General features: G+C 34.8%; 1 protein-coding gene across 1 annotated transcript in view; it reads right to left on the reverse strand.

The window, feature by feature from the left end:
* Positions 1 to 404: 404 nt before the first annotated feature.
* The window catches only part of LOC130677077 (GATA zinc finger domain-containing protein 4-like), a 90,648-nt gene continuing 73,789 nt past the window's right edge, over positions 405 to 17,263 (reverse strand). Inside the window, exon 2 of the mRNA XM_057483663.1 lies at positions 405 to 1,656. Coding sequence (XP_057339646.1) covers positions 559 to 1,656 — 1,098 coding nt within the window. The 3' untranslated portion in view covers positions 405 to 558. The remainder of the gene's footprint in view (positions 1,657 to 17,263) is intronic.

Below are 17,263 nucleotides of genomic sequence, written 5' to 3' on the forward strand. Positions count from 1 at the left end.
CAGACTGCCGAAGGTATATGAGCAGTCACGAGAGTAACCGAACATAGAATTTTTTTGCTTACGCCTTTACGCCCGTGATGAGGAAAATGCTCACATTTTTTGAGGAGCACAAAAAAAAAATTTTTTCATAATTTCTATGACAATCAAACAAATTTCGTTCAAGCGGAATCTGAAAATAGATAAAACTATTCAAAGATAGAAAAAATTTCAACTATTCGTACCATTTGAAAAAAAGAAGTTATTCATGTTTAAAATCGAGCGTGAGCTCATAACGGGATTGCTGACGGGTTAAAAATGTCCAAAAAAATTTTATTTTGCAATCAACTTTTATTTGTAAGGTGAAAATAATCATATAATGAGAAATCTACTACCATTTCGGCTGCCGAATGGCCTTTTTATAAACTTAGACTATTCGCAGTAAAAAATCAACAGCTTTAATGTTTACTTACTATTTAATTTTATTTTATTACTTTTACTTTATTATTTGTGACATATTATTTATAAAAGTTAGATTTGCGATGAGATTTTTTTTCTTTTTGACATAAATTGATTATTTCATTAAATTTTTAGAAATTTAGGAATGAAATGATGCTTACGACGATCAACTAAATCTTCAACAGAACTCAAATCGGGCAGTGCGTCTAGTAATCTGAATTTTAAAGTAGATGTTCCTATTCTCTGCGTCGCAAATGAAAGAGGAGTTTGATCAAATGTTCCAAATGTGTATTGTTCTGTACTTGCTGCATAACGTGGATAATATGGATCATCATTGAAATCCATTGATCTATAAAAAAGTGATCCTCCTAAGTTAGGAATAGGGAAATCCGTTTTTGCTGTGATTGTTGGGGTGGTTGAAATAACCAAGCGATCTTTGCTTGAATTATTATCATTAATATTATTATTATTATTATTATGATTGTCTTTATCATTTTGTATTGTCGTCAAAGTTGCCGAGTAAAGACTGCGGCCATCAATTGACGGTTTAGTTGCTTCAAGAGGTTCCTTAAACTTATTAATATCTACTTTGTTGCTTTTTTGAAAATTAGTATTTTTTAAATTTTCATAATCGGAAAAAAAGTTCTCAGAATCTTGCTTTTTGGATGGTAAAAGCCGTGGTATTTTAGAACTTCGAGTGAGTGTAAAAAATGTATCTGATGTTGAAGACACCGAATTTTTTTGGTTGAATCGTAAACTCCTTGCATTATTAACAGAATTGTGATAGTTATTGGAATCTAAGTGATCTTTAAAAGAAGTAGATGAATTTCCGCCAAACGCTGATAATTTTTTATTATTTTCTTGAAAAGATGAAAGGAAAAGTGATGGCTGTGGTGTAAATCGTATGAACTTGGAAAATTTATCGGTATTTCGACTCTTATTAGATTTGACTGAATCTTCATCTCCATTTTCTTGAGTTTTTTGGGTTTGAACGATTTGTGAAATCGACTTCACAAACTTCTTACAATCAACCCGATACGTATGATCACAAACAAGCGTTTCTTGATTGAAGACGGTGTCTTGTGGGCAATTATACAAGAATTTATTTCCATGGTCGTCACAAGTATAATATAGCTGACAATTTGATTCAACATCCGCGTAAAAGCCGGTGTTTCGGTTTTTACAACTAAAACTCGATGTAAATAGTCGTGGAATAATGTTCTGTAAAAAAATTTAAGTTATTTTATAAACAAAAATGATAAATAGATTTATAAAAGTGTCAATCAGGCTAAAACGGGAACTTGAGAAAATAATAAACTATTTGAAAAATAGTTTACATGTTAGACGAATCCCGAAACATCCCACTATTTTCAAGCTTTTGGAGAAAAGATGGTATTTTCGAGCTTTTCCAAATGAAAATAAATTTTCCGAAGAATAGAGTTAAAGAAACGGTCATGCTTGCTATCTGAATGTTGAAATTTTTGATATTTTTAAGCTATCAAAATCAAGCTTTTTCTACTCTTTTTAAATTCTGAGCTTCGAAATTATTCGAAAAAAGTAACGTTACCGGTTAGTGAAATATAAATTCATACTTTTCGAGATATTTTCCATTTTATTTCGAATTTCAAATGCACACAGACAAGCATATACGAAAACACACACACACGACTCTGAAAATAGTAAGAATAGCTCCTAACGACCTTCAAACGTTTACACGTGATGTAAACATGATTTTCGTAAACCGTTGTGAAAACAATATCTTTTGAATTTAGCAAGAATCCTTAGTTTTCATATCGTCTTATTACTAAGTTTTTTCTAAATTTATAGACAGAGGTTACAAAACAGGAAAGTTTTTAATGAGTTCTTTTCACAGCTCATAACAAATTTGAATGAGTTAATTCATTTAAAATCTAAACAATTATCGTAACAATTTATGAATTTTGATTTGGAAAATAAATAATTTTGTTTACTAGTCTTATGTCCAATATATATATATATATATATTGTAACGTAATATTTCTTAAAACTCAATTAAACCCAATAATTACTCAAAACTTTTTACTCGATAAATTTACTCCAAAACTCAAAACTCAAATTACTCAAAATCGGGCTACGTTACACTTCGCCCACCAATCACCCCTCTCATCTCCTCCAGATCCTGACGGGCGCCAGCCGACTTTTATTTCCCCGGTATCGGCAACCGGTCTAAACGTACACGTAAATTAAAACCTAAAAACTATACCCTTTGGAGATGAGAGACATGACCGGTGGTAGCGGCATGTCCTGGTGCGCTCAATATGCTAGGTTGTGGAGAGAGGGTCGCGGTTCTTTCAATGCGAAAGAAGCCGATTAATTAACTAATAAAAAAAAAGACGTAAAATAACCAGTCAAAACTAAATAAAATACAATAAAGATGACACGAGGGCGACGCGGAGGGCCCAAAAGACCCGCGGTCCAATACTCTCGGTACATCACACAAATAAATACCTGGGCAAGACATCGGGAACCTCTAGACGACGACGAATCACAAACTTAATACACTACTAGATAAGATATAAAATAAAATATAAATAATGCGGTAATTCACGACAATTAATTACTACGACAAAACGGCTCCAGGAGCACCATATACAGAGCTACAGGCTCCAAAACGACGAAAAGTCTAGCGGTTGCGGTCGAGGTCCACCATGGCGACTCTCCGACTCACCACCGCTCACTCTAAGACTCCAAACTCGACTACTGGGTCGACTCGTACACGAGCGACACCAGGTCTCAACTTTACTCCTCAACGGTACTCGCACAACTGTTTCACGATAATCTCCCACTCTAACTCGCTTACTCTACTCCATCTCTTTCAATCCTACATTCTCGCTTCTCCATCCATTCTTACCTTCACAAACATACAAGCCGTGGACTCACGGGCCTTCCCGTAATGTCACTCCCCGTGATATCCGAAGTTAGCGAATTGTTGGCTTCCTCGAGCATCGCAAACGAGGCCTGCCATCCCCCCAATAACCGTACACGTACCCCAGCTAACTTCGGGTACCACCACGAAGGGGCGGCGACATCTCAGTCGCACCTCCGTGATCACCACGTCAACCCCGAGGGCTAAGCCTGGGCCTAGTCGTCATCACTGGTCGGGAGGCACGTTATCTTGGCCACTATCCGCGACACAGCTAGACATCCCCCGTTAAATCCACGCTCCATCACACAGACACTCTAAAACATACTCCGTACCATACACGTACTCTATCACACACTCATCTTACCATACACATTTATACTCCATATCCTCAACTCATTATTTACTAAACTCAACTCGACACACTTACTCACTTTTTCTCTCACTATCACACCGACTCACACGTACTCCAACCTTCAACTCCATCCCTTCGGCAATGTAACGTCACAATATATATATATATATATATATATATATATATCATTGCAATAATTGTGTTATAAATAATTATTATCAAATTTCACTTTTTAAGAACGCATGAAAAATGAAGCGTCAGTTTTTATACCTTTCATGCGCCAAAGAATAGTGCAATGTTCAACAAATGAATAATAAGTTGTCGTCACTTTCCACCAATGAAGATGATTCCTAATTTCCCATCAATTGTTAAAGCGAGGTTCATAAAACACCTGAACACCACGACTCTGGGCCTCAGTTCGAAAAACTCTACGGTCCGCGTAAATGGCGCCGATAGCTCGTAATCTTGATAAAGATACTCGGCTGATTATCAATTATCGCGTATCGGTATTATTTTGATAACGACGATTAATCCCTCGCGGATTCAGGGTCACTGTGAAATCACAATGAAATCACAGTGAAATCAATTTTACCGTAAGTTTACTGTGTATTGATGGTAATTTCATAGTGAATTCACAGTCGTTTTGTGCCATTTCGTCACTCTGGTTATATAGTAATTTTACAGTTATTTTATGGTAGTTCCATAGTGATTTCACTTGTGATTCTTTTGTAGGTTTAGAATTAAATTACCATACTTTCATGATAATTTTACTGTCGATCAGCTATCAATTTATGGTAACCCAACAATGGTAACACTGAGGCTTTATCATGGGTTCACAGTCAGTTTATCGTGATTTCACTACGAATTCACTGTGATTCCATAGTAATCTGATAGTGTTAACTCTGTGACTTTACAATAGTTTCACAGTCAGTTCATAGTGGTTTAACCATGAATTTACCGTGATCCCATGACAACCTAGTAGTATTAGCACTGTGACTCTATGATATTTTCACAGCAAATTATTAGTGTTTTCTCCATGATTTCACTCTACTTTGATAGTGATCTGATACGGTATATCTATCATTAATCCAATTTCAAAATCAAAATTTGAATTTTTAATGTCATTAATCGATAGAAATGGAATTAAAAAAAAAATAATATCAATTATTTCATAAATGCTCCTATAATTATTTGTAAGTTTAGCAAATATTTGGGCACATATGTATTTTATTTATTATAAATTTGGCTATTTTAGGAATTTCCGAGCGAAACTTTATTTGTAATTATCTAATTTAGTTAATTTTATAAAAGCTTAAGACGGTAAAATTCTTCAGAATTATGAAAAAAAATAAATAAATAAAAAAATTGAATAACTTTTTTTTTAAAACTGTATAAATTGAATTTAAACTACTGCAAAAAATAAAGAGAACATCATTTAGATTAATATTTCAATAGTAAATATTTATTATTTATCATAATTTAAAATAAAATATTCCTCAATTAAGAAAACTTGATGATTTACAAATGAAGGCAAAAATTTTTTTTGATAAATATCGAATTCTTTTAATTTTATAGTATTTAATAAAATAATTTTTCTTATAGCTTAATCTTGAGTATATATAGTATTGAATAGCATGAAGTAACAGATTAAATATTTAGTTCCGAATGCGTGTGGTGGCCGAGCGGGCTAAAGTACATGACTTAAGCTACTCTCAATCGAAAGGTCGGCAGTTCGAGTCCCATCATGCGTTAAAAAAAAATAAAATTCCTTCTTTACCGAGGGTAAAAAAATAGCAGTTAATCCTCCAGAGGAATTACATGAAGACGTACAAAGGGATACTAAATAATTTTTTTAAACAAGAAAAATTATTTATTGAAAAACCAAGATTAGGATTATTGTTGCTATTATAATATTATTATTAATTTTATTATTATTATCTTTGAATCAATAAATATAGGATCTCAATATTGCCCCTAAATCTCGTTAAAAACTAAGCAGATCCAGGATTAAATGATTAAGAAATCACAGTAATATTACTGTCAATTCACAGCGATATTATTGTGATTTCACGAAGAATCTATAGTAAGACTGCTGTGAAATCACTGTATGATCACGGTATTATTACTGAGAAAGCATGACTGAAGCACTGCAGATCCAGCATAAACTGATAGTGAAATCACTATAAATACACAGTAATACTACTGTCAACTTACAGCTATACTACTGTAAATTGACTGTTATGCTATTGTGATTCTACTATGAATCGATGGTGGAATCATCATAAAATTACCATCGGATGATAATTATCACACAGTAAGCAAATGGCACAAAGTTACAGTGATTTCACTGTCATTTCACTATGGGTTCACTATCTTTCCACTATGATTTCACCGAAATTTCACCATGATTTCGGAGTAATCCCGAGTCCGCGAGGGATACTACTCAACGAAAATACTGTATGCCGTGGTTTTCGAAAAAAAACGTTTTTTACCGTTTTTTCTTCAACGATATCTCTCAACCGAATTGACCGATTGAGACGATTGAGGTGGCAATTGACGCGTTTTATTAAGTTCTAAAGCTGATCAGATTTTGGAATTGATTCATCTGGTTGTTTCTGAGATAATTCGAAAAAACTAAAAGAAACATTTTTTTTTATATCTTTCGACAACGGTTTCTCTTGAACGAATGAACCGATTTTGATGGTTGACGTGGCATTCGACGCGCCTTATAACGTTTTAGAGCCCAGTTGATTTCGAAATCAATCCATCGAGCACATTACAAGTTAGATTTTATTTTTGGAATATCTCCAAACGCACCTTACCGATCAAGCTCAATTCTTTACAGCTTCTAGATATTACAAGCCGCGTCGAATGCTACCTTGACGATCAAAATCGGTTCATCCGTTTAAAATTTACAGATCTTTACATACGTACGTACGTACATCCATACATACATACACTCAAACATCATCTTGAAATTAGTCAGAATAGCTTCCTAGAACCTCAAAACTTCGAGATCTCTTAGAAATTCGATTTTCGAAAATCGGACCGAAACTAATAACTTCCCGAATTTTTGAAAATTTCTAATTTTCTTAGCGGGAAGTCAAAAACTCCGGCGTGTGGAGGATTTAAACTGTGGACCTCACGCTCAGAAGTTTGACCCGCTACTCGTTGACCTAAGAGATTGACTTGAAAAGTGAGTTTTGTATGAACTTCGAGTAATAAAAATCTTATACGTGATAGATTCTTACTGAACGAAATCTTATATCTTATACATAAAACATAATAGATTCTTAGTCCAATAAAATTGTATATCGAATTTATTAATTATTATATATAGTTCTATCGAATTATATATATTAGTTATATATAATTATAACTACATTAGCTATATATAATTATACCTAAAATAGTTATATATAATCATAACTAAGTTTTTTAAATTTAATCCCATACATCAGGCTGGATCAGATATGAACAGGCATGGTCATTCATAATCAGGCCTGAAGTATTAAATGCTGCAGACATAATCATGCATGAACAGGCATGATCATGTCTGAACATTCTTTCCGGGGTTAACTTGAATACTAGGCTAATAATCGATTATCGTGTAGCGGTACTATTAAGTTAATTACAAATCATATAATGATCTCAAATATCTATTCAGTTCGATCAAAGAGTGATCGAAATCGAGTGAATTTGCGATTCCATCTTAAGCCGAGTTGTTTTTGCGCATATAACCTTTCGGGTGTATAAAGGACGCATATTAAATAGAATATAATTATATTACGAAATCATTTTCTTAATCAGGAGACACGGTAGTGTCTCGCGCCAAGTACACGTTCAAACACATGTACATGTGTGAAGTGTCATGGCGCAAGCCTACCGTGTATCTAAACCGTAGACATAGTGGTTTTTGGCTCATTTTAGCTCTCATTTTTAAAAACGTTTTTAAAATAATAAATTTTCAGAAAATTCCTTCTCTATTCGAAAGATGATTGATTGTTCGTCTTAAAATTATAAAACTTTATTCATTTTAGTTATGAGAACTTATTCAAATAATGAAATTAGGCCAGCATATACTATAGCACCCCCAATTTAGACACTTTCATAAATTTTTTCATGCAAAAAGGGCACTGCCAGAGAATAAAAAGTTGTAAGAAATGCCATGATTCAGTAAAACATTGAAATTTTTTTATAGCAATGATTCATTTTTGCGCCACCAGCGGTGCTTCAGTCTGTATTTTTTACTATAGTTTCATTGAGTTATATAGAAATTCTGATATAAAATTAAATTATCGATATCATACCAGGAGATGACGATCAATAGAATGTAAGAACGTTTTAGATTTCAATGATATAAATAAATCCTTGTTAATGTCTAAGATGAATTTTTTTTATTCATTTCGCATTCAAAGTTTACTTGTATTTTTTAAATGTTTCCTGATTTTGCATACATATATAGATATATACCTATACCAGAGAAATACTATTTGTGGGTTGCTAAAAAATTTTTTTACTATTTTCTTAAGTTCTATTTAGTTACATCCGCTAGGTGGTATCAAAATCGTATAATATTTAGCGCGATGACAGATACAGATGCCCCAATAGTCACTTAAGCTTGAAATTGACGGTAATTTGATAGTGAAATTGCCTGAAATTTTCTGCCTGAATTTGCCGACATTTTGACAACAAAAGTTAAAACGAAAAATTTGCGGTTAATTTTTTCTCAATTTAAAGGTTAATTTTTACTACAAAAAAAAAGTTTGTGATGTTCGTTCTTACCATTTCAGATGGTAAGCATATTTATTAGACTGATTCAAAAAAATCGACTAATTTTTTTTTTCTTCATTATATCGAAAATATTGTTGGAAATGACCAAAAAAAAAATACTGTGAAAGTTTGAGCTCTTAATATTAATATTAACACCTGCCGCATCGCAATTTTCTATTTCCCGTTTAAATAACATGGGTAAATTTATTTTCTAAGGTTTGGAATTTTGTAGCTCACGGTGGGATCAATACTTTTGAATGTTCAAGACATAATCTTATGGGAAATTTGACGCTCTACAAAAAAGGTCTCTTATAATTTTTCGATATTTTTATTTCTTCAAAAGTAATTCGAAGTTAAAGTTAGATTGACGAAAAATTTTTACATTTTTTAAATTTTTTTACGCAACCATCAACTTTATCCGAGAATTTTAGAGGGCATTTTTTGTAGAGCATTTTATTTTCTACAACTTATTTAAAGACAATTTTCGATATTTCTCATAAGTCGTATGTTATTTGCAATTATCTGAAAATTTTCTTGAATAATCTAAGTTTTGTTGATTTAAATTAATTATCTTAAATTTTCAGTTAATTGCGCATTACTTACGACCTATGAAAAATATCGAAAATTTTCTTCAAGATAAGTTGTAGGAAATAAAATGCTCTACGAAAAATGTCCTCTAAAATTTTCAGATAAAGTTGATGGTTGCGTCAAAAAATTTAAAAAATGTAAAAATTCATCGTCAATCTAATTTTAATTTCGAATTATTCTCGAAAAAATAAAAATATCGAAAAATTATAAAAGTCCTATTTTGTAGAGAGTCAAATTTCCCATGAGAATATGTCTTGAACATTCAAAAGTATTGGTCCAACCGAGAGCTACAAAATTCCAAACCTTAAAAAATAAATTTTCCCATGTTATATAAACGGGAAATAGAAAATCGCGATGCGGCAGTTGTTTATATTAATATTAAGAGCTCAAACTTTCACAGTATATTTTTTTTGTCATTTTCAACAATATTTTCGATATAATGAAGAATAAAAAAATTAGTCGATTTTTTTGAATCAGTCTAATATTTATACATAAAATTGTTTACAATTTGAGGATAAAAAAATATTTAACAATTTTTCAAGTCAAATTAACAATAAATGAACATAAAATTTGCTTGAAAATTGACGACAACTTTTTTCTAGTCAACCTTTGAAGCGAATTTGCATTCTTATTCGGGCAGTAAATTTACGTCAAATTCAATAGCAAGTTGCATACAAATTGTCGTCAAATATGGAAAAGTCCGGTTGACGGAAATTGGCTAAAAATTCAACGAAACTTTTGTAAGTAAATTTTTGCGAAAGCAAACTGTGCTATTAGAGTGTTGTCATTGGATGTCTTTGACCAAACCTACCTAATAGCACAGTTTGTTTTAGCAAAAATTTCCTTGAATTTTTCTTCAAATATCCGTCAACTTCGGTTTTTTCTGTTTTTGACGACGATTTGCATACAACTTGCTAAACAATTAGACGTCAATTTACTACCCGAATTAAAATGCAAATGTCATTGTCAGACGGTAACACTTGTAGTCAAGTTGAATTCAAGTTACAGACAATTTACTGTCATTTTAACGGTAACTGTTTGCTCTCCAACATTTTCCTTGAAGTTGGCTTCAGAACACGGCAGTGGCTTAAAGTTTACTTGCGGTTATGGTAGCTATCAGGGTACTTCCCTAATAACCACTTTAGCTTGAAATTGACAGTAATTTGACATTGAAATTGCCTGAATTTGTCAACAATAAATTGATGTAAAAGTTTGCCTGAAAATTGAAGATAATTTTTTTCTAGTTAACTTTTGAAGTAAATTTGCATTCTAATTCGAGTAGTAAATTTAAGTCAAATTGTATAGCAGGTTGTACATAAGCTGTCGTCAAAAACGGAAAAGTCCGAAGTTGACGAACATTTGACCAAAAATTCAAGGAGACTTTTCCAAGTAAACTTTTGTCAAAGCAAACTGTACTACATGAAGACTTCAGAAGTCTCCATGCTGTGCTATAAGGGAAGTTTCCTTATGTTATGTCCTCAGTGGCTTCAAGTGCCTCTACCTATTAATTAATTAGTGAACTTGAAAAACATAAATTGGTGTGCATTTAACTTCCATTTGAAATTTACATATTGAGATCTTACAACATTTATTGCATCTTATCAATAAGTACTCGATAATTAAAATAATAAATCAATGTATTACATACTTATTAGATTATCTATTTAGATTATAAGAAAGTTGGAATAAATAGATAAACAAATCATTATATTGCATTCTGAAAAATATAAAGCTAGTTTGAGTGGTTTTGGAATGTTTCCTGTCACCCGATATCTAAAACCTAAATAACACTCATAAAAATCATAAGTAGACCCTTTTTTAGTTTGAATCCATTGAGATTCTGAAAAAAATGCATTCCATTGGGTCAGAGAGGGGCGGGAGGGTAAGTAGTTAGCACCATATGCTAGTTGTAATCGGCGGAAGGTGCTGAGTGGTCAAACTACTAAGCCATTTGATGTTTTAAATTACTAACAGAAAAGTCCGACGTTGACGGATATATTTGACGTTAGCTTTAAAGGGAACTGTCGTTATATAACTGCAGCTTTTTGTCTTATAAAAATTAATTAATCAGGTTATGATATTTAGCAGTACAAAATTACTACGATTGTTAACAAACAATTTTATTGTTTCTACAAGATTATAATATAAACAATATAGGCTCACTTGTCTTAAATTATAAATCGATTTCTAATAGTGTATATTAAAATCATTAACAATCAACATGACAAATAAAAAAAATCCTACCAAAAACAGATTCTCTGTATAAAATCGCGCCAAGTACACGTTTAAAATTTCTTACAATTAAGAAAAGATTCTTTTCACAAAAAAAATAAATCAAATCGAAAAAATACCAAGTACCTAATATAATTCAAAATCATGAAAAACATTTGTATAGAATTGAAAAAAAAATTGAAAAAAAAAATTTCAATGTACTTGGTGTGCCTATAAACTGGAAAAAAACAAATTCAATTTTATTAGAAAATAATTTATATTCAAAATCAATTCTTGAAATTTATTTTGATTGAATAAATTTAGTAATGCACACCAAGTACATTGAAATTTTTTTTTCAATTTTTTTTTCAATTCTATAAAAATGTTTTTCATGATTTTGAATTATATTAGGTACTTGGTATTTTTTCGATTTGATTTATTTTTTTTGTAAAAAGAATCTTTTCTTAATTGTAAGAAATTTTAAACGTGTACTTTGCGTGATTTTATACAGAGAATCTGTTTCTGGTAGGTATTTCATTCATAAGTTGCATGAAATTGCAACAGTTATAGTGTTAACTAATTTCCGTATCACAACGAAATTTATTGCATTAATTAAAAATTGAATTTTTTAATTTTCTAAATTGAAATTAATTATATATTAAAAGTATAACTTACATAATTTTGATAATAAATTTAATTATCGTCATTGTTGTAATAATAATTAAATAAAGACATGCCAGGACTGGTTGGTGGTTGGGATGTTTGAAAAATACGCATATTTAAAAATATAACAATATTTTTATTTGTCACAGCACAAAATATCACTGGGTTGCAAATTAAATAGTTTATTTAATTTATAAATACTGTTAATTGTCTGAGCTCATGAATACGTGAATAATTGAATACAAATTATTGAGTTGAGCTCGAGTAAATAATGAATTAAAAATAATCAAGTTGAGTTTAATTGAACACTGAGTTGAATGCAAAAATGTCATGATAATAAGTAACATGATGTCAGAGGTTACTGAGCGAAGTGAACACATTAATTACTATTTTTAATAGCACTGAATACATAAATATTTTTGTTATTGAGTTTTAATAGTGATGATCACTTAATTGAATTGAATTTAATGAGCTCATGATAAATTACACTGATTTTAATTTATCTGTTGAACACGTGGTAGCATGATAGCAGAGGCTACTGAGCGAAACATAACTTTTAGTTTAATTAAAAAATTGAGCATAATATTAATTAAATAAATAACAAAACTGAGTCTTTTAAATTAATTGAGCACTGATAGCAAGTAAATGTTTAATAAAAAATGCACCTGTTGCTTTCTCGATGATATAACCTCGTCAGGAACAGGTTGTAGAACACTGGATTTCTTGATGTTATTTATTAATTATTTTATGAGCTCTGGAGCTCGCGGTTATAAAAATAATTATATTTTTATATAGAGTAATGAACCCTTAATGTAATTAATTGATTACTTTTAATTATTTACTCAAGATGAGCGCAATTTGAATAGATTATACAAAACACGTGGTGACACTTGAAATTGTATAAAACGAATAGATAATGGCGTCGGTCTTCTTGCCACGAGGCAGGATAAATTCGATGCGCATGCGTCGAAATGCGCAAGTCAAGTTTTTAATTGATAGACACTAGGCCCCAGTAGGTGCTGCCTCTATTTGCCGGAAGTTCAACTACATTCAAATTTGAATGTAGTTGTGATTACGCAACATTCCGCCCGCCATCAGCAACAGAGTTGATGATTGATGAGTTCTTGAGTACTTGATCTTTTGGTGAGCATGTCATTGAACCAGTGAAGTTATTCTTCGTCATCTTCTTGAGGTTCTGGTTCAATTGGTAGGAGTGCTAGCTTCGTGATTGGACGAGTGAGTGTTGAGTTCACTGTTTTAAGCGTAGCAACCCTGGTCAATCCATCTTTGCCAGGGTGAAGTGCGATAATACGAGCGAGAGGCCACCTGGTTGGTGGAAACCTTTCGTCGGTGAGTAATACAAGTGACCCAACTTGAATTTGATGAGTTGGACGTTGCCACTTGGTGATTGCCAGTTGTCTTTGAAGATAACTTGTCGACCAATGATTCCAGAACTGTTGAACACGTTGTTGTAGAAATTGCCATCTGGACAATCGAGAACTATTTGTATCGATGAGTGCTGGTTCAGGAATCATGTTGAGTGCTCGTCCAATTAAAAAGTGACCAGGAGTGAGTGCATTCATGTCATCTGGATCTTCCGTGAGTGGCTCCAATGGTCTTGAATTCAATATAGCTTCAATTTGCGTAAGAAGAGTCGTAAATTCTTCAAACGTAAATGAAGACTCTCCCACTGATCGAGTAAGGTGATGTTTGAGTGATTTGACAGCAGCTTCCCACTTTCCACCCATGTGTGGAGCTGCTGGTGGATTGAAATGCCAGGCAATACTGTTCACAGTGATGTGATCCAGTATTTCTCTTGACTCTTGAGTTCCTTGAGTGAACAGACGGTTGAGATCAGTTTCAGCGCCTTTGAACGTCGTTCCACAATCGCTGTAGAGTGCTGTGCAGATTCCTCGTCGGCTGATAAATCTGCGGAGTGCTGCGATGAACCCACTAGAGCTGTAGTCGCTGACTACCTCTAGATGTACTGCGGACGTAGAAAGGCAGACAAAAACACAAATCCAGCCTTTGTATGTTTTTGCTCCTCTGCGTCTCCAATTTTTGAGTGTTATTGGGCCAGCATAGTCAACTCCAGTGTGAGTGAATGCAGATGATGGAGTAACTCGTGATACTGGTAGCTGACCCATGAGTTGTTGAGCTCTATCAGCACGATGTCGTGCGCATCTTATACATTTGAGTATAATTGAGCGTACTGGTTGTCTACCGCCAATGATCCAGTACTTTTGTCGTATAAATGCCAGAGTAAGTTGAGTACCACCATGCATGGTACGCTGATGAGCATCAGAGATGATGAGTTTAGTGAGTGCCGCATTCCGTGGTAGAATAGCAGGATGCTTGCTTTGGTCTTGATTTGGAGAATTTTCCAACCGTCCACCTACTCGAATGATGCCGTCGGTGTCAATGAATGCAACCAATCGAGCAAATAGATGACCATTAGGCCATGGTGCGTGTTTGGAGTGCATGTTGATCTCGTTTGAAAAATGAATGCGTTGAGTTTCTTTGATACAGAAGTTGAGTGCAGAAATTACTTCGTCAGAAGTAATTGGAGTCTTGAGTGATGAGTTCGGTGATTTCTTGATCATGTCACGAAGTCTAAAGCAGATTGCAGTAGCTCGTAACATGCGTAGGAGTGGTATTGGCCGTTCCATGATAGGCCAATTTGATTTCAGCGATGAATTCGATGAGAACAGGGCCAGTCCAGGCCGTTCTTCTGCTTGAGCTCCTGTATCATCGATTGATGGACATTTAGGCCAGGACGATGAACTCTTGAGCAACCATGGTGGGCCAGTCCACCATAGTTGATGATCACGGAGTTGAGTAGGTGTCAACCCTCGTGTTGCGCAGTCTGCTGGATTTTGTGTGCCCGGAATGAAATTCCAGTGGCCATCTGGAAGTAGATCTTGAATATGTGACACCCTATTCCGAACAAACTCCTTCCAGCGAGACGGGTGAGATTTAATCCACGTGAGTGTAATTGTTGAGTCCGTCCACAAGTATATTGGCGATTGAGTGAGATTGAGAGTGCTCTGGCAGTGTTGTGTGAGTTTTGCCAACATGTGAGCTGCGGTGAGTTCTAACCTTGGTATCGTTAGTCGTTTTAACGGAGCTACCTTGGTTTTGGAGCAGAGCAGCGTAACTTTGACTCCATGAGCAGGTGTGTGGACTTTGATGAACACGGCAGCTGCCATTGCCAATTGAGAGGCGTCCGAAAATCCATGGATTTCGGTGGTTGAGCACGTGGATGAGTGGATCCATCTTGGAATTTTGATTTCAGAGATAAATTTGAGTTCATTTTTGAAGTTTCTCCATTTATGCCGTTGATTGGCTGCCAATGGAGTGTCCCAGCTGAGCTTTTCGAGCCAAAGCTCCTGCATGAATACCTTGGCTCGGATGATGAGTGGTGCGAGAAATCCAAGAGGATCAAAGATTTGAGCAATCTCTGATAAAATGATCCTTTTTGTAAATTTTGGAGTTGAGCATGGTGGTGAGTACGTAAAATAGAACTGATCTGAGTGTGAGGACCAGTACATGCCCAGAATCTTGGTGCTGGAGTCTGGATCCTCGAATTTATGATTTTTGATCGCTTCCACATGATTGAGTTGTTGTAATTTTGGATGATTGCTTGCCCATTTAGCAAGAGGGAATCCGCCCGCCTTGCAGAGTGCTTCAAGTTGATCAGCAACTTGTTGTAATGAGTTCAAGTCATCGGCACCACCAAAGATATCGTCAACATATCTTCCGTGGGTGAGTGGAATGATCGCAAGAGGAAATCGATGTCCTTCGTCTTCAACCAATTGAAGTAGAGCACGAACGGCCAAATATGGAGCTGGTCTGGTCCCGTAGGTGACCGTGGTGAGTTTATATGGAGTTATTTGGCCTTGTTGGTTGAACCAGAGTATTTGTTGAAGTGATTGATCGCGTTCGTCGACCAAAATCTGTCTAAACATCTTCGTGATATCTGTTATGAAGATGAGCTTATGAGTGCGAACTCCTATGAGTACGTCGAAGATGTCTAGTTGCAGTTTTGGACCGGTGTGAAGCACATCGTTGAGTGAAAGACCTGAGCTGGTGGTTTTGGAACCGTTGAAAACTACTCGCAGCTTGGTTGTGATGCTGCTTTCCCGTAAGATTCCATGATGAGGGAGATAGTAGTCTGGTTCACCTGTTGTTGATTGAGTTGATTCCACCATGTGGTTGAGTTCTTCGTATTCCTTCAGAAAATCAAGGTAGAGTGATTTCAAACGATCGTCATGATCTAAACGACGTTTGAGATGAATAAGACAGCGGTATGCTGCTGAGTACGAATTCCCCAGCTGTTGAGGTGACGATTTGATTGGCAGTCGAACTATGTATCGTCCTGAACTGTCTCGTCGATGAGTTTGTTGAAAATGCGCTTCACACGCCTCCTCATCTGGGTTGAGTTCCTTGATTTTGCTGACTGGAATTTCTTCTTGAGTCCAGAAGCGTGATAGCAGGTCTTGAAGTTGTTGAGTTGACTGCTCGACAGCAGCATGATAAGTAATAGATGGTCGATGAGTGCGTTGAGTAACTGGACCAAGTAATATCCATCCGAAGATGGTATCTTGAGCGATTGGCAGGCCTTCAGACCTTTTAATGAGTGCATCTTTAATGATAAGACCATAATGATCGGCACCAATGATGATATCAATTGGTCCTGGTCTCATGAACGCTGGATCTGCCAATTGTAGTTGTTTGTATTGGTCCCAGTTGAGTGTGTTGAGTGCAACAAATGGTAGTTGAGTAGTGAGACCACCTAGTATATGAGCACTGATGATGACTGAGTCGTTTGAATGCCTAGATGAAAGCTTGAGTGCGACTTGACCTTTAGTTCTACCAGCATTGGCAACACCAATACCAATAATCTGGATAGATGAGTGAGTGCGTTTAAGTTTGAGTGAATTTACCAAGGAATCTGAAACAAACGATAATTCAGACCCTGGATCCAGCAATATGCGTACTGGATGAGTACTTAACTTGGTGATCAAGTCCACTAGGCATGTTGCGAGTAAGATTGCTGGGCGATGAGTACTAGTATGATGAATGCCGGACGTGTTGAGTGCAATTGAGTTCAGTTGAGCGTCGCTCGAGTCGTCATGTGGAAGCAGACGTCTTTATTGAGTGCCTTTAGCGGCTGAGCTAGATGGTTTTTGAGTGCTGTTGAGTCCCGGGTGTATCATGGTGTGATGTTTTTGTTCACACACCCTGCAGGTAAATTGTGAATTGCACGCATCCGGTAGATGATGGCCAAAACAATTTTCACAAAGTCGCTTCTCCACAACGACTTGAGTGCGTTG

This window comes from Microplitis mediator, chromosome 11 (assembly GCF_029852145.1).
Source record: "Microplitis mediator isolate UGA2020A chromosome 11, iyMicMedi2.1, whole genome shotgun sequence".
In the NCBI taxonomy this organism is placed as follows: Eukaryota; Metazoa; Arthropoda; class Insecta; order Hymenoptera; family Braconidae; genus Microplitis; species Microplitis mediator.